Source organism: Grus americana, chromosome 14 (assembly GCF_028858705.1).
Source record: "Grus americana isolate bGruAme1 chromosome 14, bGruAme1.mat, whole genome shotgun sequence".
In the NCBI taxonomy this organism is placed as follows: domain Eukaryota; kingdom Metazoa; phylum Chordata; class Aves; order Gruiformes; family Gruidae; genus Grus; species Grus americana.
Window position 1 is genome coordinate 7,148,751 of NC_072865.1, and position 24,963 is coordinate 7,173,713.

The 24,963-nt window shown below is 39.7% G+C and overlaps 1 protein-coding gene across 2 annotated transcripts; it reads left to right on the top strand.

Moving 5' to 3' along the window:
• The first annotated feature begins 73 nt into the window (after positions 1-73).
• Positions 74-22,962, top strand: G3BP1 (G3BP stress granule assembly factor 1). Of its 2 annotated transcripts, none has more exons than XM_054841648.1 (12): positions 74-224; positions 13,066-13,179; positions 14,440-14,521; positions 14,889-15,062; positions 15,881-15,971; positions 16,472-16,565; positions 16,952-17,156; positions 17,949-18,050; positions 18,657-18,768; positions 19,171-19,296; positions 19,384-19,514; positions 21,889-22,962. In XM_054841648.1, exons 2-12 carry the CDS (start codon positions 13,085-13,087, stop codon positions 22,093-22,095), a joined length of 1,419 nt encoding a protein of 472 aa, XP_054697623.1. In that variant the 5' UTR covers positions 74-224; positions 13,066-13,084; the 3' UTR covers positions 22,096-22,962. The 2 variants fall into 2 exon arrangements, with proteins under 2 accessions (XP_054697623.1, XP_054697624.1); XM_054841649.1 differs by having other exon boundaries at positions 19,405-19,514.
• The last annotated feature ends 2,001 nt before the right edge of the window (positions 22,963-24,963 follow it).

Consider the following 24,963-nt stretch of genomic DNA (forward strand, 5'->3'; position numbering starts at 1 on the left):
TCTCAGCCATTTGCCCGCCTGTTTTCCCGCCGTGGGCCAATTAGTATCCGAGTGAAGGGACTGCTGTTCTCTGATTGGTTGAGCCACCTACCGCTGGGGTAGGCTGCGCGCGGGATATATATCTAGCCGGCGGCAGAGCACGCCGTTGCGTGAGGTGCTTCTCGTCCGCCGGGCAGGCCTGTGGTGAAGCGACGCCTCCCGCTCCCGTCCCGCTCCGCCCGCAGGTGAGGAGGAGGGAGTGCGGCCGCAAGGGAGGGGGAGGGGGGACACGACGGGAGCTACCGGTAGGGCTGTGTCCTCCTGGGGACGGCTGCGGGCCGTAGGCACCGGGCCTAGCCTGAGGCGCCCTCTCTTCTCCCCCCCCCCAAACTGGTAGGCCGCGGTCTGTCGGGGGGGTGGGGGGGGGGAAGGCACCGGTGCTTCCCCTGTGTTCCCGACGCCGAGGCGGCTCCCGCTGCCCCAGTCCCGCGCGCGAGGCCTGCCCGGTCCCGGCGGCGCTTTGTGGCGAGCGCCCTCCCGTCCGAGCCTGTGGCCGGGCTTTCGCAGCCCCCTGTGGGGTTCTGGAGCGGGGCCTCAGGCGGGAGGAACCTTCTGGTCCCGCGGCACCCTCGGCGACTTCCGAGGCGGGAGTCACTTAGAAGGCAGCGTTATTTGCGGGGGGGGGGGGGGGTGTCGGCTGTTCGCGGGCCTTCATTGTGCGAGTCGAGATGTGGAACTGCGAGCTTTGTTTTCGGCTTTTCAGGCTCTGGTGTTGTTTCATCCTCAGATTTTTTGGGGTTTTTTTTTGTGGGGGGTTTTTGTGTGTGTTTTGGTGGGATTTTTGGTTGTGTTTTTTTTAAGGGGGGCGGGGGTTCAGTATGAGGCGGCCCAAAGCCTGGCACGTAGCTGAGATAGCCCCTTTCAATAGTTGTAGCTGTAGATGGAGGGAGTAATACAATACTGGGTGGGTGCTTACATCGTGAGGTCGTCTGTACCGGTACATCAGATCATAGGTGTCTCCCTTACCCTAACTTTATAGATGAAGGGAGTCATAATTTAAACAGAAGGAGAGCATGTATCTTACCCTGACTTACTGCATGACCTTGGCTGGATCCGAGATTAAACCAAGATTTAAACGCGAAGTAGTGCTTGTATGAAGACTTTCCAGCCTCTTGTAAGGCCCAGATATACTTGCTGGAGGGAAACCAGAGAAAAAGCTTCCATACATCTTTTTGTCTTAATCTGGATGATCGAAGGTGTTATTAATTCTTCATGGGCTTACCTGGTTACCTTTTATGTTAAGGGTTGCATGCATATAGTATTTTTTACAAAAAAAAAGATATTTTTTGTTTTCACAATTGGTTGCAAACAGCATTTGCAGCAAGCCGCCATGTTTCCAGTGTATGCTATTTTTGTCTAGCTTGTGCTGTCACAGCTAGGAGTGACAGCGTTAGGAATTGTGGACACTGCTGTCAGGCTCTGAAGACTAATGCTTCCAGGTGCCATAAATCAAATGGGGGAGGGTGTGTGTTGGGTTGTTTTTAGCTAACAAGACTTTTTAGGTTGATGTAGTAAAGAGAAGGGAGTGCAGAAGTTGACAGACAAAAAAAAACTACATTAAAAAACCTTTTCTGAAATCTGCCCTTTGACCAAGCTTTCACTTATTCCTTTCTGTAAAGAATAAGCTTAATGATTTTGCTAAAAAGATAGTTCTGTGATACTTCTGTGATGCTGGTGGTAGCATATTCACATCCTGTGAGCTGAATTTACCTTTTTCTGGGGTGTTTCAGTTGGTATACTTAATGTTGTGAGTCTAGCTTTTTAAAAAAAAAAAAGTTTAATGAAAGGAAATATAGCTAAGTTAAGGCCTAGCTGTAAGTATTTACATGCTTACGGTCTTATATCCTAATAGTCACAGAGCATCTTTATGATGATCTCCCAACTTTTTTGATAGTGTCACATGTTTCAGAGACTAGTTTGCCTGAAAGGCAGTGTTAAAACATGCTAGAAAGTGTAATTGTATGAAATCTGTTAGAAAAAGAACCATGTCAACATTGGAACCTTTGCAAACATGCATCTTATTTTTAAGTGTAAATCTTCTTTTAAAACTAGATGCTGAGTAGTGATCTCCAGTTCCTGACTTGTGTGAATTAGGCAACTATCTTTTTTGCTTGCTGCTTCTTAGTGTGAGCTCCCTAAGTTGAAGGCTAGAAAACATAGGTAAAGTTAAGGTAGAAGACCTGGTGGACAAGATTTCTTTTGTGTATGTGGGTCAAATGTAAACATCAGGCTCTTCTATAGGGATTCTTTTCACTTGCAGTCTAAGAAACAACAAAAACATACTGATTGTAAGACCACTCATCTGCTGTTCATTTTGCTGCTAGCACAATAGCGTCAATAGAGTTTGACATAACTCACGATACTCTGTTTGAACATATTAATTTAAACGTGAAATCTTTATGCACGTCATGAAACAGCAAACTCTTTGTTGGTTCATAAAGCTAGTGTTTTCTTCTTCACCTTGCAGATTGTAAGGTGAACAGACAGAGGAACACTTTTTAATGAAAGTAAAATAAGTAAAGATGGTGTTACTACAAGTACATATTGATATTTCTATTAATAACAGTAGTAGTACTCATAAGATTAGCATAAATGGCCTGTTTGAATTAGCAAACATTTGAATTAATTATTCTAGTTTTTAATATTAAAACCTGTGCCTTTTTGTATAAGTGAGTGACATGATGAATGAAGAATCAAAGAGGAAATCAGTGTAGAGCAGGACTCAAGCAGGGTGGTGCTACTTGTGCCAGCTGTAGTCTGCTATGCTTGAAACCAAAGGTAAAAGTGATAGTTTTGTCTAAAAGGCTAGATACTCTTTTATGGGTGCCTATATAAAATTGCCAGAGTTGAAGTAAATTGCTAGTAGACTTGTTAATCTTCAGCTATCTCATTGAGTAATTAAAAAAATAAACATTTTAAAAGTCTGATATTCAGCTACTCTAAAAGAATCTCTAAAACTTTGCAGGCAGTGAATACTACACTAGTCTGAGGTCCTAGTTTAGGTATATTAAGTCTAGACCTCTTCCAGAAAGACATAGCTGGTGGAATACTGCTTTTAGAGCTAGAAGATTGTGAGCTGTCAGTTACGTACAAATAATCTGTTACAAACCTGGTTCCTTGCTGAGGCAAATGTGAAATACTGTATTCTCAGATGCTGGTGGCCATCTTTAATTTTCTTCTGCATGCCCTGTAATGTTTTCTTGTGTCACAACCACTGTTAGGCTGAATTTTTGTTTTGTTTTTAAGTGTCTAACAATGTAACAATGCCATGATGGATTAGTCTGAAGTGCTAGTATCCAGTCTATATATGAAGGTTAAGAGTCTTCTGTGGCTAAAATGGGTAGAAGTGAAAGAGTTGACTCTCTTCACAGGTATCTGTTGCTTGGCATGCAGAAAATATTTTGTTAAATCTTAATCCTGGTGATTTTAATCCAAGTGGGAGTGACCTCGAATTCCACAGTAATGCCTATATAGCTAGGTATTCTAATCTGCCTCTTCTGACTGCTTATGAGTAACTTTTGCTTTTTACTTTAAGAAGCTGCAGTGGAACCAAACAGAAAAATTGCAGACCTAAGAGAAGACTGGACCTGCTGCCAACTTCATCGAGTTGTTGGAGCACCTCTTCAATGTCAAACCAAAACCTGTTCTAATGGCAAAATCGTAGGGTCTAAGTAGCTACTTGATTGTTAAGCAGTCTTGAGAGCAGTATAGGCATAAAGCTGACTGTTATTTTTCATTTAAAAAAGGATAAACAAACCATTCAGAGTAGCACTATCCTGCTACCCTTTAGGATGAAATTTGCATGGTTAAAATGTAATTTTCAGAAAAACATTATTTCTAATTGTAGGGTAAATGAGGTTGGAATAAGTCCAGTTAGAAATGAGCAGGTCCTTCACCCAGATGTAGGAGAGCGCCTCTTTAGGAGAATCTGTTTTAGGATTATTAAAAAAAGTGTAGGAATATTTCTGTGAATTCTCAAGACTTTGAATTTTGAGAGAACTCAGATTTTCAAGAGCAGTTAATTTTGAACTTCAGTCAATTCGCAAGGGTCAGGTTTTTTCTCTAAAGCTAAATGCAACATGGCTATCTCTTTGTGATGATATGAAATGTTATTAGGCTCAGGGCAAATCATCTTAGCTTAATGTTACAGCAGGTCCATCTACAGCAGCCTTAACTCTTTTTCAGTGGCAAGATTATTTCCAGCTCTTCTCTGTCAAACTGAAACAGGATATGAGCAGCTCCCAGAACTGTTCTAGTATAAAAAGGAGAGAGGATAAGGCATGTTCCATTCATTTTGGAGCTGTTTACCTATCATACCTAGTTACAGCTTCTCAGCAATTGAGAACTGTATTTCTGGAAATACACAAAGGAATTCAAAGGTATTAGTGCATGTACAGACTATTGTGACTCTCTTGAGGGCAGCTGTTATCAGAGGATGATCAAATTGTCTATATATGCTTTAAAAATACTGACTGACCTACATGCTAAGACCTATTGCAGGTGAAGTTGTCTCATGGAAAGTCCCCAAATAATGATTGAGCTTCAGGTTTTACTTCTGAGACAGTGTGTGTAAGTCTGCTTATAGCAGAGTCCTGCCACAGGAGGAATTTAATGAAGTAGCTATCAGTCCAGGGTGCTCTGCTTGCCTTTTGGGCATCTAGAAGTACCAGAGATTAAACTGTCTAATTTATTGCCTAAAATAAAAAAAAAAATGAAGCATCAAAGCTTAAGTAATAGGAACTTAAATTTGTTTCTGTAGTTCTAGAGCTTCCACCTTGCCTACTCCGTATCTCCTTTGCGTAATAAGTAGGAAACTTCTGGTGACTTGTTGAGAGATGCAAAGCCATATTTGAGACATTTGAGAACGGAAGACAAGAATTTCACTTCCCCTATCGTAAATCTATAGTTTACATTATCACAACAAAAGTAAGTAATAAACTGCATGTGAAACTCAGTGTGCTCCTCTGTTTGCAACATAAGAAATAACTTAGATCTGTCTTCTAAGTTTGAGCATTCTTCTCCTGCAACATGATAAAGTAGAACTTTCCAAAAAGTAATGCTAAACACCTTAGCTGCAGTTTAAAGGAGAACTCCAGATATTTGGCTTCTGAAAGATGACCCTTGCTGGGTCATGGGCATAGGGCAGCTGTTACAAACATTAACTTACAGTGAGTCCTGTTTCTTGCTGTTAATTCTAAGCAAGGACTCAAATGCTTATGCTGCTTCTGCAGAAATGCTATCCTCCTTCTCTTTGTATCACTAGTTTTTTTGTGTTGCTGAATAGAAGTGATGATTGCATGATACAAAGTAGAAAATTGGAAGCCAGTTCAGACAGCTTTAAAAAGGAAGAAACAAAAAAACCCAAACACCAACCAAACAAAAAACAAAACCAACCCCAAACCCATACCAAAATAGGCCTGCCACTCAGGGAAGACAAAGTGCTTTGAGGGGCGAATCCACAAAAAACAACTTGGTGAAAAACTCTTGTGATATCACTTACCTTTAATACCAAATTTTTAAGATTTTTCTAGTTCAGATTATTTTTTTCCTCCCCTTTTAAACAGTACCTAATTTGCTCTGTGTCTTTGGATAGTAGGTGGATGTTCATGCTCCTTACTGCAGGAATAGTATCTAGTATCTTTCTCCTTCCCCAAACGAACATTCTTTATTGTACAGGTATAGATGCTGGTCTCGACAAGCTTAACTTATGTGTGAGGTAGTCATCTTTGTATTCTTTTTCTCTGCTTTTGAGCTTAATGCTCTAGAAATTACATTTCTCTGAAATGGTCACTGTTCTCTTAGATTCTGAATAACAGCAGTAGAAATCTTTATGTCCCTTGCTTGGCAGAGCTGAACAGTACAAGAAGCACTGAATTTTCTCTACAATCTGGCAGACTTATCATATCCATCAATGTGTAGATGATACAGGTTTGTTAGCAAAAGCACGGGCCAACTTCTAGAATGACAGCTCTTCTGCAGCAATTCGTGGCTTGTTTATTTGTATTCTTATGGTGCTTAAAGGGCTGTGTGTTGCTGCTGAGTAAGGCTTCCCATCTGCCACTGGCAAGCAGAGGGGCTTTTCAGTACTAGCATGGGCAGTGTTGAATGTAATTCTGAATTATTTTTTAATCTTGTAATGAAAATGTTGTTCTTGTGCTTGGATTTGGATTGCTTGCTTGGATACTTTGATCGGAAAATAGTTCTAATTTGATTTTTCTTATCCATATATTGGTGTAATATCTAGCTTTTCTATAGTGTCCCTCATCAGTATGCCTCAAAGAGCTTCAGAAAGGGGTTCGGGTATTGCTCTGCCTTTCTGCAGCATCAGGATAATTAAGCACAGAGAAAACTGTTTGCCCAGGGATGCAGTGTTCCAGTTTTTTAGGATCCAGCTCCTTGTAACACCTCAAGTACTCTATGAACTTGGGCACTGCCTGCCTTCATAGGTTGCATGGTTGTCATACAGTAGATACTAGTCACTGCAGTGAATGGACACATGGCAGTTTTAAGTTTGAGCATCCAGATCCTTATTAATAAAGGCTCCTCTGTCTGGGTGATATATCTAGCACTTCACACCGCTCTGATCGCGGTTGGCGTGTGCCTGCTTCTGGAAGTTCTAGTGAATATGTGTATCTTACGGGCTATCTTAATGGTGAATGCTGGTAATTTCACAACTTGTTCCAATTTTATCTTCAAATATTTCATTATTCATTGGATAAGTTACCCCATCACTCAGCTTTCAGGCTGTCTTCCAAGTGGCTTGCCTCCTGTGGAAATAGTGCTACCTTTAAAATAACTTATTTTGAACAGAATACTTTCCCTCTGAATCTGTCAAAATAGAGAAGAGTTGAACTGGTTGCAGGCAGGCAACTGTCTGTAATGGCTTCTGATAAAATACAACCTCTATTGCTGTGACACTGTTCCCTGTGATATTGCCTACTTCTGCATGCAGTGGGAGGCAAGTAATGACACCTGTTTTTTTTAAAGGAGATTTGTATTTTGAGACTTTGGTTGCCCACTTATTTGAGGTGCTTCATAATTTGGGGTCAAGAACTGAGTCTCTCTTTTTCCCCCCTCAGTTAAGGCTGTATTAAAATAAGGGTATCTTACATCCTAGTGTATCTGGTATCTTGTAGTGTTTTAAATATGCATTTCCTTGAAAAGGTTTACGTTACTCTTCCTACCTTAGAGCAAGCTGGTGTAATGATATAAATCCCCAGTTGGAATTTGCCTATTGATGTGAGTTTAGGTTGTGTTTCATTGTTTACTCTGTAATATTTTTCTATCATAGTTCACACAGGTACCAGCTTCTCTTTTTTTGCTTAGTCAGCAGCACTAGCAGATGCTAGTTGTGTAAAATGTATGGAGAGTTGGAATTAACTGGAAGTGTCTTGCTTTTGTTGTTTAACTTAATATACCTCCCACAGGCATGATCTAAGGAGTTTTCTTCATGATTTTATTTGTAATGGCTATTTTTTCCTTATCCAAAGTAGCAGTAGTAACCGCTTCTAGTGTTGGTTACTCTGTATAAATAAATGGTTTGTGGCTTTGAACATGCTCACCTGTTGCTAAGCAACTTGGAGAAATCCCAAATGACACTTAATTACACAATCCTATTAACTATTGACCAGACCTTTAATGCCCAGCAAAATTGCTGTTTGCCAGCTTTGTGATGTATTTTGGTATGGACACCTTTTTCCATGTGAACTTCTTAAGGTATTTAAGTTTTCAAAAAGCCTTTTTGTGTTAAAGAATTAATTGATATTAAAATGAGGGAGTAGAGTTGCATGAAAAGTTTCATATTCTGGTTTAGAGGGGAAAAATATCTTCATCTGGGGAACATATCAATTGTACTGTCAGTTGCTTTTGTATAGTTGAAGTAGAATGAAAGATCTGTATTTCATAGAAGCTGATTAGGTTATTGGAAACAGTGTAACAGCTCTATGAGAATATCTTAGTTAAACCTGTAATGAGCAGGATGGAGGGGGCAACATGACTGTGCTGGTACTCTGTAAACTACCAATTTGTAGAGATAGGCAGGAATGTAGTATCAAATGAGTCACCTTATAGCACACAAATAGCCAAAAGTGTTAACTGCTATAAGGTTGTTCCATGTATCTGCTGTGTAATATTCCAATCAAGCAGAACTATAATGCATTGTAGTAACTTTGGATTTTTTGAGTCTGTTTCTTGTATTGAGATGCAAGTTAAAAATATGGAAATGAAGATGGCAGAGAACAAAGGCACAAGGATAAAGTTAAAACCAAACCGTGGCCTGTTTAGAATATACTTCAATGTAAATTTTAACTTGTCTTTCTGTCAATGCTTACACTTTTCATGACACAAGATGTTTAAAATTGCCACGCATTTCAGGAAGTGAAGTTTGGGATTTTTTGACTTGCAAGTTTTATTTCATTGGAGTCTGGTCCTCTGATTTCTTACAGGCTAAGTGGATTCTGCAGTCACTAGTTGTCCTGAGAGCCTCAACACTGTATGATGTACATTAGTGAGATTTTTGTTGTGTGTAGGAAGTCTAGTAGAAACAAGATAGAAACTAAACTCCTTGTCTGATTTAAAAATAAAAGAAATTGAGTTGACAGCGATGGTTAGTTCACTTTCACTGTGTAGCAATTTGGTGAGAAAATACTAACCAATGCTAGCTGTTAGGGGTTCTTTGAGTCTATTTTTCTGACTATTAATATGTTTTGTGGACCTAAATCTAAATTTGCTAATACAGAATTTACATAAATGGGTCCAATTTACATAACCATACTTTAGAAATTCAGTGCCTGGCATTGATTTTCTGCCAAGTAGGAACTTTGTAACAGATGGTGGAATTTTCCACCAGCCAGGTGATAACCACTATAAAGGAGGTATTTGCCTTCCTGTAAGTTTCTTGGCTTAAGGAAATGGCTCGATTATGTTACCAAATTGTTCTAGTATATTTGTTATAATTTGAATTATTCAATTTGTTTTACGTATATGGGGTAATATGAATGCATGTTTATGAATTAATCTTAAATAATTTTCAGCTTTTCCTGTCAGTTTTCACCCTTTCATCATTATCTCAGTTGACACACAAATGTGTGGATAAGCTTCTATCAGGAGTAACATAGTGACAGCTCAAGCATTTGGTACTATTATGCTTTGTACAGTAGAAATGCAGTATAAAATATTTGCAGTTATTCTTAGGTCAAGGAGTAGTGGAGTAATGAATCGCTCATGAGCGGTAGGACGCAAATAGTCTCTCCGGAGATGCTTGACTTCTATCATTCAGGTTGTGCTGGCTGGAGAAGAGAACCAGATGGCAACTGGTAGTGTAGCAGCAGGTGCAGCAGGAGTAAAACCAGATTGTTGTCATCCTCTGATTAGGTCATGTAAAGGTTTTTCCCATTTCTTTTCAGATCTGCTTAATGAGAACTGGGCACTCTGCTATTCCTCTTTCCATGTTAAGAGTTAGTTCTGAGATTATTTTTTCACCCTTAGCAGTAGGGAGGTCCTTTGATTTTTAGCATGTAGATATGACAGACCTAATCAGCACAAGCCACTTTCAGTATGTCTTCAGCACAGCACTGGGATAGCTCAGAACAGCATTGGAGATGTGCTAGTGGATTAATACAGGTGAGTACTTTCACTGAAGAAGAGCAATCTGAAAGAGCTTTTGGTGCATGAGCTATTGAGATTTGAGTGCTACAGGTAAAAAGTTTACTTTGAGGAGGTCAAGTTTTGTACACTAATATTCTTGAAACAATTGAAAATAATTCTCAAAAGAGCTTGATTCAGCACTTAATAGGCAGGCCTTTTATTCAATTCTGTTGACATCTATAGGAATAAGCTTGGATTCCAGGGGAAATTAGTCTTTACAAAGAAATTAAATGCACCCCCTTCACCTTCCCCTCCCCCTCTTCAAATAAAATAGAAGGGAATGAACAAGCATCATGTGTATGATCTTTTGTATAGAGCTGTTGTCATGCTCCAGGGTGATCTTGGGGGATATGGTAGGAATGGCTTTCTAACTGTAAAATCACAGCACAGAGGCAAGTTTTTTAACTGTTGTGGAGCAATTAAGTCTTGCATTGTCAGTTAAGTGCAGGTCTTGTCTGTCAACCGTTTCTACTCCCACTGCTTTAGGGTTGTCCTGCCCCTTGTAATGATAGAGCTTCACAAGTGCTTGACAGGAAACAAAGTTAAATGAGGAAATCGGCAGAGGTACCCACAATTTAGGCTTACTTTTACCTGTGATGTTTTTTCTTATCATCTGATAATGTTTTGTGGCAATCTAATTTCATATGTACTAGGAGGCAAACAAGTGCATGTCTTTGAGGTTTTTATCTCTTAAGACTGTGCTTGGTCTTGTACATCTGTATCTGTAATACGTTATGCTTACAATTTGAAGGCTTCTTCAAAACCACAGATACTGGGAACTTCCTAAAATGAAAGTGGTCTGTAGAATCTGAGCGCTTCCTGCCATGGAGCATTGCTTTCTTTCTGCACGGTTAGCTCTTGAAAATATCCTCTAACAACAGAAAGCTTCTGAATGTATTAAAAAGCCTTTTGAGTTCTAGGTCATGTTTGGTCTTATCCTTTCTGCATGTTACCATGTAAGTAACATTTCCTTGTATGGTGGTGATAAACACACTTCCTACTGAAAGAGCAGGCACTCATGTATGCATCCTCTAGAGCCTGTCAGATCTTTCTCCTCTGTATTTAAACTTACAAAAAGTGCATTTAAAAAATAGAATGAGTAGACTTTGTATTTATGTTATTTTTAAACTTACAAAGTTAAAAGTGTGTGTGTGTGGGGGATGTTGTGGTAAAATCAGAGGAAAACACATCAATGTTTGCAAAACTTATAGCAATTTTTGTTGTCATTATTAGCATTCTAGCTATCTTCTGTTTTGAACCTTAAACTGCATACCTCCCAGGGTAGGAATCAGTGTACTGTATCTCCAACTAAGCTGGATGCAGTGCGTGCTGACCATTGCTGGGAGTGGGTGTGATCACATCCTCAAATATATTATCTGTATGTTCTGCTGGTGTGGTTAAACATTGCTTGTCTTTTGATTATAGTATGTTGGGTGTTAGACCACAGTTTGAGATACAAAGAATTTGCCAGGTTGATTTATCCAAAATACCAGCTTCCATGTTATCTTTTTTTTTGTATGTTCTCTTTGTGTTTTGAAGCTTCTGTTTTTCATTCCTGGTACATCCAGCAGTGTGGTTGTAACTTCCTTTGCAGTCCTGTATATGGTGTGCATTTTAAATTGTCACTGAAATAACACTAACCTGGTAGGTCACCTTTGTCTTTTGAAGCTCTAGTCTGTTGTCATTTCTTAGCATTTATAGGACTACTACTCTGAAATTCAACAAATGTAATGAAAGTGTCAAACAAGATCCTTGGGTGAACTGGAAGAAGTTTTAGTACAACTGTATGGGAGAGGCAGTCTGTTTTGGTTTTTTGGTGTGGTTTTTTTTTCCTTCTCCCCCTGGCCTTGTTCAGATGATAGTTGTGGGCAGCTCTGTTTACATAACAGCATCCTGTATCCTGGGGATGGTGACAAGAGAAAGCTTGTCCTAACATAGCTGCCTAGGCATGAACTTTGCAGACTCCTGTCTGGATTAGTCTCTGCTAAAGGACTACTTAGTTGAACTTCCTTTTTTTTAATTGATGCTGCCACTTCTTGGAGCTATTTATAGTTCGGCAGTCTTAAATAAAAGTGGATAAGTAAATGATTACTCCTGAATTGCTCTTTAGAGGGCTCAAGTTAGTTGTGTATTGGTTTTGATTTGCATGACACCTGGAGTATGTGCATATTAAATTTGCATATCACGTGTTTGGACAAGGTTGTGTAGGGGAAGAGATTGTGTGTAGTAATGGGGAGAAAGTTCTTTCAGTTGCTGCGTGTGGTCTTTTAATACCCTTTTGGATAACATCTGCTTGACTTGCTGCAGATGGGACTTTCGCTAGCTCTTTACTGTCAGTACCACAGGGCCTGAATTGTTGCAGGAAAACTAGCTATCGTGTATAGTCTGTGATACATCAACAGCAAAACTGTCCACTAAGTGCCCATTCTGCTACCTGTTGGTATAATTGAGTATGAAGCAGAAAGTCTACTTTTGTTTCTGTATTAGGTTGCAAGAGTATGCTCTGGTATCAGTGTTTTTCCTTACTAGTTTGAATCTATTTTGTATGAGTTTGAACAGTGTATATGAGTATTTGAAAGCAAAGAAACACAAGAATGTGCTTTGGTTTTGACTGACCTGGACTGAAGATATATACATATTGTGTAATCTACCTGCAGAGATTTTCTTTTTGTAACGTGCATATCCATGGAAATTTATGTAGAAGGTACCTAGATCAGTTTGTCCCTGGGCCTAGGTATAGATGGTGCTGTTCATTTGGCCTTCTGGATTTAAGGGAGAGGTGACTTGCTGAGTTTGGTGGAAGCAAGGGAAGAGCAGCATGCATTTGTTTGTAGTGTAGTAATTTTAATACAAGCCAATGTTCATCTACGGCGCTTGTCACTCACAAGCAAGGAGTGCTGTGCTGCTAATAAAAATAGATTGGACTTGTTCTGACCTTTTAAAAATGCTGTTAATACAGTAGCACAGGCTTTGCCTTAGAACATCTGACTTTTAATTCTTGATTGTGAAGTCAAGTGAGGTAAGTAGAACTTGGATCGACTGTAAATGACTTAGCTATTAGCAAATCCTCTTGAAGAACCATACTTGCTTGCCACCTGCTTTTTACTGAGGGTATGTAGGATGATTAAATACTGGCACGTTATGAGGTAATCTCCCTTGCCCATGGAGCCTCTCCCACCACTTGTTTGGTACCCAGTGGTCCTCTCCTCAACACCAAAGAGTGATGACTCTGAAAATGTATCGGTTAAACTGCTGACTGTGATAAAACAGGTAACGGGTTTTGGTGCATGCTTTCCACTGTGATTATGTGGCTTATGCTATCAGTATGTGAACAGCAATGTGAAATGCTCGTGTTTTATGGAGCTTTTGATTTTTCCGTAGTTTTCAGTTGACCAAAGAAATGGTGATGGAGAAGCCAAGTCCCCTGCTGGTCGGGCGGGAATTCGTGAGGCAGTACTATACTCTGCTGAACCAAGCACCTGACTATTTGCACAGGTAAAGCTCTGCTTCACTCTATGATCTGTTTTTGTGTGAATGCCTTAATTTGTATGTTAAAATTGGTGAATAAACTTATTACCATGTCTTGGCTTGCTGAATTTGGACACTTAATCTGATTTACTCAAGGCAAACTCTGTGTAGTTTTCTCTAAGTTTTGATCAGCTAGGTTAAAACATGGATAATAAAGATTACAGGAATTTATTTGAATATCTGTGTTCTGGTTGTTACTGGAAGGCTGCTATGCATGCATTCTAAGCAAAAAAGAAAAAATGTAAATCAACAGTGTGTTGCTTGCTACTTCTAGTTGTAATCAATGTAAATAAAAGTTGGATAAATGTTATTGCCTTAAGTATTTTTGTAGTTTGTCTTAATACAGTGCCCCCTGACTAGAGGAAAAAACATTGAAAATAGTGTATGTTTGTATATTGGTATGTCTCAGTAACACTAGCAGCTCTTTCTTAAAGGAAAATCAGAAATTACAAATGTGCAGCAAACTACAATCTGTTACCTAAACAAATTGGTCCTGTTTGATATGACAGGTATCCTAAGTTGCTAGAACTAACCTCTTTTTTTGAGGATGCACTTTGTTTTGCTGTGCTTTGAGTAGCTAGAAAACAATTTCTGAAACCTTCCTTCTTCCAATCTCGGGAACACTTATTCAGAGTGTTGCTCCACTTAGGTGGACAGCTGACCTCATCCGTTTGGTTCAGAGGAAAGTTTACAATGTGCCATGGAATTCAGTTCTAGTCTTTTATCTGCTGACAGAATGCAGTCCCATCATGTTTGACATTTTAGCTTGTAATCCCTCACTTAGAAAATGGAAGATTTACTTGCAGTACTTTCTTTACTGTAGATGAACAAAAAAGTACATTGCTTCTTGCTTAAGCTTTAAACTAGAACTTGAGGGGACAGCCTCCTGGTGTTCAGGGTACTATGTTGCTTTAGGGACCTTGTACAGAAAGGGGAGAATGGGATTGGATCATCTATCTGCTATGAGACTCTGGTTTTGGCTGTTAGTGCTTGGGTATCTGACATATCTGAATGCTGCAGCTCACACAGGAGAACTTTGTATTGATCAGAGGGAAAAAGGCAGCCCCCTGCCCCCAAGTTGCTAACAGGATTGTGTAATTGTATGGCTGTATTCCAGTAATTCAGACATAAAACTTGCTTGAGTATATTGTTCATGATGCACTCTAATGTAGAGGCCTGGTGTTCTTACGTAACAAAGCTTAGTGTTAAAATATTTCTTTCCAACAGGTTTTATGGAAAGAACTCTTCCTATGTCCATGGTGGCTTGGATTCCAATGGAAAACCAGCTGACGCAGTCTACGGGCAATCTGTAAGTACTTAAAAAAACCCCACACCTTACTGTTCTTTCCTTCTTTTTTGTCACCTTTGTGGTTGAGAAGAGGCACATACCCAGCTGTGATTCATCCCCGCTTTGTCCAAGTGCTTTCTGTGTTTAAAAAAAGTAGAGGAAACTGCCTAACTGTAAACAGCAATAGTTAGGCAAGATATATGCTTCCTTTATTAAAGTTCATAATGTAAAATTGCTAGCAAAGCAAACTTAGAGCACTCTGCCAAGCTTTCTCTCTAGAGTTAGGGAATATATTCTAAAACAGTGTTTTATGTTTCTGCTTTCTTTGAAAGCTGCTGACTTAGCAGAAATGGCTTCTGCAGTGTAACCTATGTACTGTCTTTGATAGGATATCCACAAGAAGGTGCTGTCATTAAACTTCAAGGATTGCCACACAAAGATTCGTCATGTGGATGCCCATGCTACTCTCAATGATGGTGTTGTAGTCCAGGTGATGGGAGAGCTCTCCAATAACATGCAGCCCGTGCGCAGATTCATGCAAACATTTGTACTTGCACCAGAGGTATGCTGTATTGAGTGCTCATGTTATTATAGTGCTTCTAATATGTCAGGATTAATGAGGTCTGTCTGGTTCAGCGTTGGAATCTTAAAGGTTAGACTAGGAAGGTAGTTTGCCAGAAAATTCAGCAGTAATGTTCTACAAAGTCCTTAGGAAATTACATGTATAGTCATACGTTAACCTTGGATATCAGAATTATAGTTGTAAATACCTAGTAGCCAAAAGTTAGGATATGTGCAATGCATATTTTTTAATGCATTTTAAAGTTACTTTATGTTTGACTTGCACTCTTAGCAACTGGTCCTCTTACTGAAAAGAACTAGTAGAAAGAGGAAAATGCTTCCTGTTGTTTAGAGATGTGGGTTCCAGACTTTCTTGTTGTATAAAGTCCTGACTTAGCATTTAAGGTGGCTTTTTAAATAGACACCTTTTTTGAGCAAAACAGTTTACATAATTGAAAATGATAGTGAAAAAAGGATTGCGTGATCACTTTATTTTTCCATTTCACTGGGAGCTAAGAATTGATACTTTAGATACCACAAAGTTCTCGCTCCTACTTTTTTCAGTGTTGTGAGCTATTAGAATTAAAAGCACTAATATGAATTTTTCCCATTGTTCAATGCATACTCGACTTGCTAGTATGGTGCATGTTTTTTTTTTTTAACCTGAATAACACACATTTTGTTAAAGGAGACAAGCTTGGACTAATCCTGCGTGGGAAGGGTGACTTGCTCAAGCTGCTTGTTTTCTCTTTATTTCAGTTTTTACATTACTGCAGTTGACGTAATTGAATCGGTTCCTCCCTTTTGATTTGCTTCTAGGGTTCTGTTGCAAACAAGTTTTATGTCCACAATGATATCTTCCGCTATCAAGATGAGGTTTTTGGTGACTCTGATACTGAGCCTCCAGAGGGTAAGTAGGAATAATTTTTGGATGGTTCTACTGGTATTTGTTTCTGGGTCTATATCAACACTCCATTCCCAAACCAGAGGAAATCTCCTTGCTGGAGAAGGCCGATCAGCATTAAGCTTCATGTTCTTCTAGTTTTTTTCCCTTGCCTGTAGTATTCTTGCACTCCAGCAAGGAGCTGCGACATGCAGATAATTATTTTTCTGGCATATTCTGTTTCTAGTAAAAGAATTGTAAGACTTATTTTAGCAGTCAGTCAGACTTGTAGACTATAAATCTACTTCTCTGAAGTATTTGGAACATGTTGTTTGACCTTGGTCCAGACTGAGTAACGGAAATGATAGCAGAAGTATAAGGAAATGTCTGTTCCATGTCACATCTTGATAGTGCTTTCCATGTGCTCTTCGGCAGAGATTTCACCTGCATGTTATGGAATGTGCCTAGCATTCGAACTGAGTACTAAAGATATGTGGTGTATTTTTTCCTTTTCTAACTTCATTTAGAATCAGAGGAGGAAGGGGAGGAACCTGAGGAAAGACAGCAGACACCTGAGGCTGTTCCTGATGATACTGGTGCTTACTATGAGCAGGCTGTCAGGTAATAATATCTTATTAGATGAAGTCAGATGTTGTGTAATACAGACTGCTTGTAGAACAGGTCAAATGAATTTATTCCTACTCATGATTTTTCCCCTTTGGCAGTCTAAAGATTTCTGTTTATTGGGCAGCTGAAACCAAAGTGCTCTTAGGCTGAACGCAGAGACTCTAGATTTTCAATAGATGTAGTACTTTTGCTGCTCTACGGTGTAGCAATGCAAAACTTGCATCCCTGTGCAATGTGGCCTTATTTAGACAGATTACCCTTGTTCTTCTCAAATGCAATATACATGACTTCTGTATTGGACAAGTAACATTCCTTACTACCCAGTAATAGAATCAAATGTGATACCATCTCTGTTCTGGCTGTTTTTGTGGTGCTAATAGCAATGACATTGAAGAACACCTGGAAGAGACAGCTGCAGAGGCAGAGCCTGAGCCAGAGCCAGAACCTGAACAGGAACCTGAGCCAGAGGTGCAGGAAGAAAAATCTGAGCCGGTATTAGAGGAGTCGGCTCCAGAAGAGACTGTGGAAAAGAGTCCTTCTCCAGCTCCTGCTGATCCAGCTCCTGCAGTGCAAGAAGACTCCAGGGTAATGACAGTGGATTGCTGTTTTCTATGATGATGTGGTTTCATCAGTATGTTAGACACTCCTGTTGTTTTACAGAGTATGATCCTCTCTGGCAAGAGGAAAAATACCTGGAATTAAAGTGTTTAAATGTTTTGTAATTTTTTTCCCTGCCCAAAGTACTTTTCTCATGATCGGTTGCTTCCTTCCCATTATTTCCTATATAATAACAGATAGTTGAAATTCTAGCTAGTAACTAGTTGGTTAAAATACCAGGAGCCAAGGTAAGGCCTTTTATGTTTGGTAGGTATGGGAACTGTGGCAGCAGTGAGAGGTTCAGAATCTTTTTTTTGTAAACAGAGCTGCTGAAATTCTGAAAAGATTGCAACCAACGTGCTGAATCAGGAAAAGGGGTGAAATGCAACTTTATTTCTACCTGAGGATTTTCGTCACTCTTCAGTGTTAACGGAGGCAAAAGTGGACAAATGAGTACTTAGGAAACTAATAGTTTGGTTAACCTTGATGTGATACTTGGTCTTAGGCCACTGCTGTGTCCTATTTCAACTTTACATAGAATTTAGAAATAGGGTGGAAGTGAGAGTCCATTGTCGTCATACTAAGTCTTTTGAATGGAAATGATTTCAAGGAAGTTGTTGGTAAACTGCTAGTGGCTGGATCCAGGATTTCAAGGACAGGTTAAAACTTGTTACTGTTATCCTGTGTCTGTTAGCTGTACCATCGGGAATACTTTTATCTTTCTGAAATATATCTGGAATTCAGTTACAGTCATCGTCTTTTTTTTTTTTTTTTTTTTAGACGTTTTCCTGGGCATCAGTAACCAGTAAGAACCTTCCTCCCAGTGGAGCTGTTCCAGTATCAGGAATACCACCTCATGTTGTGAAAGTACCGGTCTCGCAGGTAGGAATCCAGTACCCAGAGAAGATAAGTGCTCAACTTGCTGACAGTAAACTGAGGTGGGGAAAAATCTAGTGAAATCTGCTTGCTTTGGAGTCTGAGAATTGAGATCATAAGACTTTCAAATTCAGTGTTTCACAATAGACTTCATAAATGTTATTCATTGGCTTTTGGGTTGAGAAGGAATTGTTCCTCACAGAGGAAAACCAGGGAACGTTCATGCAAGTGCTGGATGTATCTGCCATCTAAAATGATGTGCCTCTTAACAAGAGAGGCAGCTTTTCTAATTTTTTTTCCCTACTCATGAATGAGGTTTTGTCATGAATGAGTATATGTAATACAATCTATCTGTGTAACTGCCACTGCACTTTGGGCAGGCGCTTTACTGTATATAACTCTGAATGGGGCGACTTTGAAATTCTAGCTTAGTCAAGTGACATGTTTGCTTTTAGCATAAGCTAACATGAGTTTTAATCACAGGTGGAAAGAACTATGATTTTTCCCTGTATTTTTAAAGTTACTTTATCAACAACTTGATAGTGAGCTCTTAAAAGCCGAACCATACTGTTATGTCTGATTCTTTCCTCTTAACTCCTTGAATTTGTACAGCCCCGCCCTGAGGCAAAGCCTGAATCTCAGACCCCACCTCAGAGACCTCAGAGGGATCAGCGAGTGAGGGAGCAACGAACAAGCATCCCTCCTCAGAGGGGTCCTAGACCAAGTAAGAGAAGCTACAAAGAATAAACTGTTTTCTGCTGTTTGGTTTTGGGGAAGCAATATGATGATTAAAGCTTTTAAAGTCTCATTAATTTTGTCAGTAAGTGAATTACTTCTGTGGATATGGTTATTGTAGATGATCTTGGTCTCAATGTCTGGTGAGCTTCACAGCTGAATTTCACTAGCATTCTACTGAAGTATCTAGGTTTCTACTTAAGTGTTTGGCTTCTGGTGATACAAAGCAAACAGAAGCTTGCTTGTGTAGAATGCTTACCTCTCTTTTTTTATTTTTTTTATACATGAATGAATGAATGGAGTGTGAATTCTGATTCTTTTTATAATGTGCCTATTCTGACCATGACTTTTTGTTTCTTGTGGAGACTGACTTTTTACATTTCTGTTCAAGTTCGTGAGGGTGAACAAGGCGATGTGGAAACTAGACGGATTGTGAGATACCCAGACAGTCATCAGCTGTTCGTTGGGAACCTTCCCCACGATGTGGATAAAACTGAACTTAAAGACTTTTTCCAAAGTAAGTTAGTTGCTTTGCTGTACTCTCAGGGTTTGGGGGTTGTGGCCATAAGCGTGGTAAACAGAGCATTCTAATGTATGACCCAAGAACTTGGCTTTTCTCTTGCAGGCTATGGCAATGTTGTTGAACTCCGCATCAACAGTGGTGGAAAGCTCCCCAATTTTGGGTTTGTGGTGTTTGATGATCCTGAACCAGTTCAGAAGATCCTTAGCAGCAGGGTAAATAAACTTCTAGACAGTGGGTTTTGGTCAGTTAATAACGCAATGTTTTTCAGATTACTCTAACAAGAAAAGATTCTACTTGGTCCCTTTCTTAACCATCTTAAAGTAGGTGGGATGTCTTTCCTCCTATTACCAAGACTTGTGCAGCATTTGTACAGACTGAATCTTTTCTCACTGAAGTAGCTTGTAACAATTGAGGTGAATATGAATTCATTATGGAGCCTTTTTCAAACGGGAAGTTGCTGAGCTCTACACAGGAAGCAGGGAAAAAGCTTTCAGGAAGGCAAGGTAGAGTCTGACTCTGGACAAGTAGAATGTAGTTGAAGAGACTGAAAGGGAGAAGCTGTACTAGTGTGCAGGTGGAAAAGAATTTTTACTAAGAAAGACTCAGCCTTGTTAGCAGTGATTGCTAATGCAGGATGTGTACCCCATGGCTGTACAGTGAGGTGGTAGGCAATGAATCTGGATGCACCATAACAGCTGTACAGTGTGCTTGCTTACAACCCAGTTTTTCACCAGACAGTATTGTCGGCATATTTCTGTTCTTAAATTCAAAGGTAGCTTGTGTGCAGATTTTTAAGCCTTGAGATTTGGTCTGAGTTTGGGATATTTCATGTGGTTAGGCACCTTTAGCTGTGGGATGCCAGCAACATTTGTGGCAATGCTTTGTGAGTTAGTGCATATGGAGCCCAGCAACCCTAGAAGTTCTTGCAGGGAGCTGATTAAATACTTGAATGCTGATAGAGTTGCTTCTGTAAGTGTTTTCTTACTGTGGTGGGCTGAGCAGTTCCAATGTGCTCTAGGGTAAAGGCTAAAATGGGTGATTTGAAACAAGTGCTAAAAGTAGATTGAGTATATGTGGTTCACTTTGGCCTGAATTGGTGTGGGAACAGGTAGTACAGTGACAGTGGGTCCTTAAGCCATTTCTTAGCCACAGACAATATGTGAACACCTTTGGCAGTGACTTAAACTTGCATGTTTGAGTTTTTGCTGAACCAAACCAGAAATGTTCGCTCATGAGCTCTCTTGCAGTGGGAGAGGGAGCTGAGAGCTCAGTGCCAGACTTCATGTCCAGGGAATGCCAAAGGCACACTCAGCTGAGGGATTTGTGGCCTTTGTTTACTTGTTCAACTGTGCTACTCAGTGTAACTGGAACCAGAGAAGTGAGTGGATGCTGGCTTCCAAGTTAGACTTTTAACATGTAGTAAGCTTGCAAAGTTGGTGCACTTGAAGTATCTTTTCTGCTAGCCCATGTAAATGCATGAGTTATAATGGATGGGCATGACTTTCTGAAAAAAAATATTTTTTTTATATAGACTTAAGTCCTATAAAAGTAGTTTAACACCCCTTCTACCCTGCTTTGAACAGCACTAAATTCTGTTTGTAGTAGCCACTGTGTGAATTGTTTTGCAAATGGGCCCAGTGCTTTGAGCAAACGCATGTCCTGAAACAGTAGGACTTTTTTCAGGATAAGCTTTGCTATAAATGAGTTTAAAAGGCTTTGGCAGACTGTTAGCCCATGAAGTTAAACCTGATGTCTGCTGCCTGATGTGAAATGTGGGAGTTTACACTGGAGTTGGTAACAAGGCTGTAACATGATGCTTTGATCTCTTTGTCTAGTACAGCTGATGACTAGAGGAGGGCAATGTGCTTCATCCTTAGATCTGTTCCACTTCGATAGTTAATTCAGTAGAAGTGAATGGCTCTTCTTTCCATTAGATGAGAAAGCATTGTGCCTGTGCCAATGATGGATCATATTTTTCATTTTCTTGTTTGTTATGCAACTGCAGGAGTAATTTGAAACAACAGAGTCCTCACTCCTGTAGTTCTTGGATTCTTGCAGACTTCAGCTTTTTGTCTGCAGTGAGGCTTGTGTGATGTTGCAGTCCTGCTCCCCTCTGGTTTTGCTTCAGTGGGGTTTACCAAACAGGTGACCGCTTGCTGCTGCAATTCTAAAGAATTGAGCTTGACCTAAGTGACAGACTTCACTGGCCTGTATAGCAAGGTTGCAGAGAGAATCTGACATTCTTCATGTCATAAGAAAAATCACCAGGACACTGCATAGTGGCACACTGTTAACTGCCACATATTAGTGAAAATAGGTTACTGTTAATGGTTCAATTCCTTTTCTAAGCACTGTCAGAACGCTCAGTGTTAAGCCTGAAATTGCTTTTCAAGTGTTGCTCTTTCACACCCTAAAGCACAAGACTGGCTGCGTAGTTTGACTATTGCCAATTTCTAGTAACCAATCATAAAATATTTTAATTTGCTTTGGAGAAGAGGATATGAGACAAGGTTGCAGAAATCTCCTTGACATTGAAGAGTTACTGGTGAGTCATTAATGAAAGCACCTCTTCTCCTTTTGTTGCAGCCCATCATGTTCAGGGGAGAGGTGCGCCTGAACGTGGAGGAGAAGAAAACGCGAGCTGCCAGGGAGGGTGACCGCAGAGATAACAGACCACGTGGACCTGGAGGCACTCGTGGGGGGCTGGGAGGTGGGATTCGAGGGCCTCCACGTGGAGGAATGTCCCAGAAGCCAGGATTTGGAGCTGGAAGGGGGATCGGGCAACGCCAGTGAAGGCATCGTGGATGTTGACATGGCAGCGCAAACCCTTTTTCCTGCAGATTTGTGAATTTCAGCCTTGGGTATCTTGGAATGTGGCCCTAGCCTGTTATAGACTGCTACGTTTGATACTATTTTGGCCCCTTTTTCGTTTGTGTTATGGTTTTGTGATTTTTTTTTTTCTAGTCCTTGTCCCAGATTCCAGCTTTGTGGAACAACGTTTTAGGAAAAGTGGATTTTAAAAAGAAAAGAACTGAATTTTTTTGTTCACCTCAAACTTATGGACTGGATTTTTTTGGTACCAGTGGTTTTTCCTAAAGGAATGTCTTTATTTTTTCTGTTTCTTTTTTCTCCCCCCTTTCTACTGAATTTGGGTGCATTTCAGTCAGTGGAATAATATTTCACGTGCATGCGTTCAAGAGCCTGTAGGAAAACATAGTACTTGGCAAGTATTTCAAGGGCAGAAAAATGAAACTATTGATTTTTGCTTTGAGGGTCATATGAACATCCTCTGGTCTGGAGATATTGCCACTTGAAAAATTGACATTTACCTTTCTCTCTGTGGCGCTGTAAAAGTGGAATAATGGGTATCCATAGAAACTTTTTTCTTTTGATACATGATCACGGAAAGGAATTTGAACTACTGTTTTACCACTTTAAAATTTTGGATTGTGGGATAGGTTTTAAATGTCTAGAACTTGACTCTTAAAACACTTTTCCTGAACTTGTGAAATTTTTTATTGAAATAGGAAGTTTTTTTCATGTTTAGTTTGTATTTGTATAAAAAAAAGCAAAATTGTTGTGCCTTCTATTTATCTCTCATTCCAGTCTTGGCAAATTGTTTAAAAAAAAAATAAAAAAGGTCTAGATTTGCTTTATCAAGTCAAGAGTATGTTGGAGTTTTTCCAAGGGAAAGAGGTTCTTCCTTCAATCACTAGGTTTACTAGGTAGAGCTGGTTACAGCTGAAGTTTCTGTTCATCAGTTTGGCTGCATTTAAATAATTGAAAATAAGTACTTTTTGGATGCAGAATTTAATAACTTTAATTAGAGGGCTGGGTGAGCCCATTACAAATGTTGCAGAAGTAGAACTGAAAAAAATAGAATTACTTCTGTCACATCCTTTACAGTTCAAACTACTGTATGTAATAGAGTTATTTTTTTGCAGTTTAGGCATTTATTTAATCCCCTGCTTCTACCAGACCTGAAGTAGATGGGTGGCATTTTTGTCAGAAGTACAGAAGGTACCTGTCTGTCCTGGTATTAAGATGTTGAATGCTGTCCACTGCCTCTGAAAGAAGATGAAACTGAAAATAAAATGCAAATCTGGGTAACTTAAATCAAAGATCTTGTAAGATTTGCACAAAGCAGTATTATTTCTATAATGTATGGTGTTAAACATCTGTATGATGATGGCAGTTTTGAGGCTACACCAAACCTTCAGAGCATGGTAATATAAAAGAGCTGCTTATTAAGTTTGCTTATCTGTGTCAGGGTTCAGTTTCCATGTATTCTTGATTTATTAATATGATTGCTGTGCATATGCGGAGTATATCTCTTGATCTTTGCTTGCTTTAAAGCTAGAGCAAAGCTGCCCTTGCCCAAAGGGCGGATAGGTATTACCTGTTCCAGAACAGTAACTTTTTGCCTTTTGCTTGCCAAACTCAGTGGTTGAGTGTGGTGGTACTAAATGTCAGTAGAGTTTTGGCTTCTGTTTTATCTTCACAGTTGTTATGCTCTTTGTCCTTTCCCTCTGTACGAATGTTTCTCAGATTGACGTGCTTGCATTCTATTCCTGAAGACTTAAATATCTTGGTGAGTTGGAGGAGAGTGAAGTGTGACAGCAATGGCTGTAGTATACTCTCATAGCCAGCATACTGGAAATGCATACTGCTTCCTCTTGTGGTGGTAACTGGTATTTTTTTGGGGAAAAAAAGCTTTCTACATTTTTCATATGGGGAATGACTGTGAGGTGAAGATACACAATGGAAATCTTTCATTAAGCTATGTCCTTGTTGTTTGTGATACTTTTTCTTTTGTTGGGGTTTTTACTGTTCTTGATGTTAAATCCAAGACTGCAGTAACAGGTTGCACTTCAGACTTATCAAAGTGCTATTAATAGAAGCTTTTATAGCTCTTAACCAAATCTACAAAAGCACCCATAAGCCTGAAACACCACTTCTGTAGCGTGAGTTGGACAATTCTGGCTCACCGTCTGGTTTGAGAAAGAACTGAGGAATGTCAGTGAAGAATTTAAAAGCCTATAAGGTGAAGTGTATGTTGTTTTCATATGAATCGTACTCTCAATATGTTAAATAATAAAAGACCCGGAAAGTGATGTTCTTGTCCAGGATGACAGGCAAAATAAAATATTTACATAACATTTTCTTGGAATGTCTTATAAAGAAACTTTTCAAAAGCAGGTTATGTTGGCAACATCTTTCTTGAACAAAATGTAGAGTGATTCGTAGTATTTGGACATCGGTTGTTCTGTGACTAGCTAATAGCAAAGTATACTGAAAAGACCTGCTGTAAAATGTTGTCACATTGGCTGTTTTGTTTAAACTTTCCAGTAGCCTCAAGCCCTTCTGGTTTCTGCATTGACTGTGCTGTTAAAACCTCAGTATCTCTTGTCTAATGTCTTCAATGCTTGCATGCATTAATGGCTAAGATGACTGTGAAGAAGTCATGATTTGATTTGCCTCAGCTGGCTGCAGTGAGATAGGAGGTGGCTAACCTCTAATCAAGAGAGCATTTTCTTTCCAGAAAGCGTTAAGCTACAGGGAAGTCTCAAATGAACAGGACTCTGGGTCTCCCTGCTAGCACCTCCACTTTGAGACAATGAGGTGGTGTTTGCTGAAGTGCTGTTGATGTCTCAGTGCTCT